The sequence below is a fragment of the Trichoplusia ni genome, chromosome 11, assembly GCF_003590095.1.
Source record: "Trichoplusia ni isolate ovarian cell line Hi5 chromosome 11, tn1, whole genome shotgun sequence".
Classification (NCBI taxonomy): domain Eukaryota; kingdom Metazoa; phylum Arthropoda; class Insecta; order Lepidoptera; family Noctuidae; genus Trichoplusia; species Trichoplusia ni.
The window spans coordinates 1,594,805-1,597,680 of NC_039488.1; the positions used below are offsets into that span (position 1 = coordinate 1,594,805).

Here is a 2,876-nt window from a genome sequence, read left to right on the forward strand (position 1 = left end):
TGGCCGGTGTCTCCGCGGCGACCCTGAACACGACACTATATTTAGAAGGAGTGTGAGCCCTTTAATGCGATTGCATTAGGGTTGGCAGATTAAGAAAGCAGAAGCAACAAAACTGCGGTTATTTTATCTTAAATTCCTACAGAATTCTTGGATTGTAAACAAACGAGGCCGTTCATCCCTAAGTTTTGCAGAATCTGTTTTCGGTTAGGAATATAATTGGACAGTTTGTCGCTGTCCAGTAACCCTATCCCAAAAACATAAGTCACGCGATGTTTGCATGAGGCCCGGGGCGAGGAACGCCGGCAGCCTATCGGGACGCCTGGCCCCACACATACGCATGTGCAGTCTACTCAGAAACTCTTAGAAGCTATTCAAAGAAACGTTTTGTATTCCGTATTTATGTAAATTTGTTAAATATTTCTGCGAATAAGCAACTGAATTTGAATGAACGTTGCTGTGGATTGGTAAGGAATATAAATGTCGTACATACATACTTTTTTAATCATTTAACGCGGACAGGTTATATTTTAAGTCTAGGGATTAAATAACATTCTTCATTTTTCAATTTTCTGCGTGGGGTCGACGTAGCCCAGTTGTTCGTCAGGGGTGTGAGGCCAGAACGAAGGCTTCTTCACGAAGTCCATGGCTTGTTCAGGATAAACATCGTAGAATACTTCTAAAGTCATGTCTTCGAACTTTGGCAAAGCTTCGATTCTCTTTACTTCTGCATTTGCTCTATGAAAATAATATAAGATTAAATCAAAATGCAATTTTCTCTCTTGTGAATTATTTAAACACTTTCTTGCCGATTTTTTGCTAACTACTAGATTTCAGAATACTACTAACTACCTAACTACTAATTTCTAACTCTACAATGTGACTAACTTGTCCATATGAGCCTGCATCTCATCAGTATACTTCTTGATCTCTGGTTGCAGAGCCAGCCACTCCTTACTGACTTCAGAAGAGTACTTATCCTCAGGATATGGAATCTTCAAAGCTTCATACTCTTTTTGGAATTTCTCCACGAGACCTGGCACCGGCACTATTTTCTTGTAACCTTCCCAGTCGATTTTCGGTGATTGAGGAGGATTTGACATCATCCTGCGAAATAAATAAAAAATATTATATTGGTTTGTCGAAATCCTTTTAGACATCCTTTGTCATTTCACTATTGGGAAAAACATTTTTCCTTGAGATAGGTATTTATTTTTGATTTAGTGATTGTTGTCAATTTATACAAGATTAGCATTTCATCATTCTCAATATTTTATATTTACTTAAATCTTATAATTTGTGCAATATCTAGAATAGAAATTACAAATGGAAATGATTTATTTTCGGCCAATTTCTCTACATAACCTAACTGACCTTCGAAAATACAGTTCAGCCCTTCCCTTAAAAGCAAAGAACTTTCCTCTTTGTTCTGGCGGAACCCTTTTCTCTAGTTCCTTCCAGTTTATAGAACTTTTTACAAACCGTTTAGCCATTTTGTTTAGTAAACAAAACTGACAGTCGCATCAATCGTTTATCTAAATCCATGGAAGTAGCCAAGTAGGTGGATACCAAAAAGATTTTAATTAAGTAATAGATTACATTATAATTAATTTAACACACTGATAAAGCCTCAAAATTGTCTTTTCCTGAATTAAAATTAATTTTGAGTTAGATTAAAAATAGACCCTTATACACTCTTTTAACATCTGGCAATAAATTTATGTCAAAAAAGCAAAACGAGAGAGAAAGGTTGTCCACCCCATAATTTAGAGATTGGCTGAAATTTGTTGATTAAATCAGGCATAAAATGAGTCAATTATCAGTCACGCGATGCGTGAGACATCAGGTCCTCATACTAAATTGCGTGCTTACCTCCAGGCTCGTGTTTCAAAGGTTAGAGATCATTCAGTAATTGTATAAGCCTCGGGCCGGTCCCTGCTTGCTCATAACAGTCAAGTTCTAGTAATACCAGGTTCTCTGTCATGGACATACGTACAATGTTTTATTACCAGTCACTATCATATCAATTTAGGATAGCATTGCACAACTTGATAAAAAGTTTCATTTCGTCTTTGTCGCGTAATGTATGGTAGAGTCGTAGTACATCACGATTCTTTGTTCCCAAACTGCGCAATAAATTAAAGGGCTCGCTGTACGAGAGTCTATGAACAAAATTATTGTTTTAAAACAAATGTGTGTAACTATTTAGAAGGGGAACTCGCTTGTAGATATTATGAGCTATTTGTGTTATTACGTACTGATAGCATTATCGCTCTGTGATTAGATAGGGCGAACATTGTCATTTTGGACGGTCATACGATAATTCGCGAATGCTTGTTACACACATTGAAATATTTAGTGTTATTGATGCGTTACACTCGAAAGGCAATTCAAACATCCTCGAATTAAGGCTCAAATTAACATATTTTGTTTTGCGTCGTTTATTTATTCACAGATAATACGCTTGTCGAGAAAGTGCCTCGATGAAAACTGTTATATTTTCCTTGTAGCTATCTTGCATTTACTTCACACAGCGTTTTATTTCTGAAATCAGAGTGTTGTTTCCGAATTCCCGAAAAGTAGAATTTGTCGATGAATTTACGAGACACGCAAATAGAAAGGTCATGGAAAACACCTCACCCCATTCAAGTTGATGAATTAAGTTCGAACATCAAACAATTGAGTAGACGCATCCTCTTCAATCACTGGCTTCTAATTTTGGCTTGAGGGGAATAGATAGACTACTGTATGTCAGAGCTTCGGGGTTATCCATCTTCCCCTAGCCGTGCTACCCCGACATTCAAATGAACAAATCGACACGCCGTTTCAATTACATGACAATAATGTCGGGTGGTGTCAGATCGTGCCGTATCCGGCGG

General features: G+C 37.3%; 1 protein-coding gene across 1 annotated transcript; it reads right to left on the bottom strand.

The window, feature by feature from the left end:
- Positions 1–483: 483 nt before the first annotated feature.
- LOC113498707 (ATP synthase subunit d, mitochondrial-like) lies at positions 484–1,525 on the bottom strand. The gene is made up of 3 exons (XM_026878825.1): positions 1,372–1,525; positions 886–1,104; positions 484–735 (listed from the first exon to the last, which is right to left on the bottom strand). The coding sequence occupies exons 1-3, from the start codon at positions 1,488–1,490 to the stop codon at positions 555–557; spliced, it is 519 nt and encodes a 172-aa protein (XP_026734626.1). The 5' UTR covers positions 1,491–1,525; the 3' UTR covers positions 484–554.
- Between the last annotated feature and the right edge of the window lie 1,351 nt (positions 1,526–2,876).

What these genes read in the sequence shown, in the direction of transcription:
- LOC113498707 (XM_026878825.1), bottom strand. Translation starts at nt 1,490, where the DNA reads ATGGCTAAACGGTTTGTAAAAAGTTCTATAAACTGGAAGGAACTAGAG. An exon ending in GCTGAACTGTATTTTCGAAG is followed by an intron (nt 1,105 to 1,371) that starts GTCAGTTAGGTT and finishes TTTATTTCGCAG; the next exon opens with GATGATGTCAAATCCTCCTC. An exon ending in ATGCAGGCTCATATGGACAA is followed by an intron (nt 736 to 885) that starts GTTAGTCACATT and finishes TTATTTTCATAG; the next exon opens with AGCAAATGCAGAAGTAAAGA.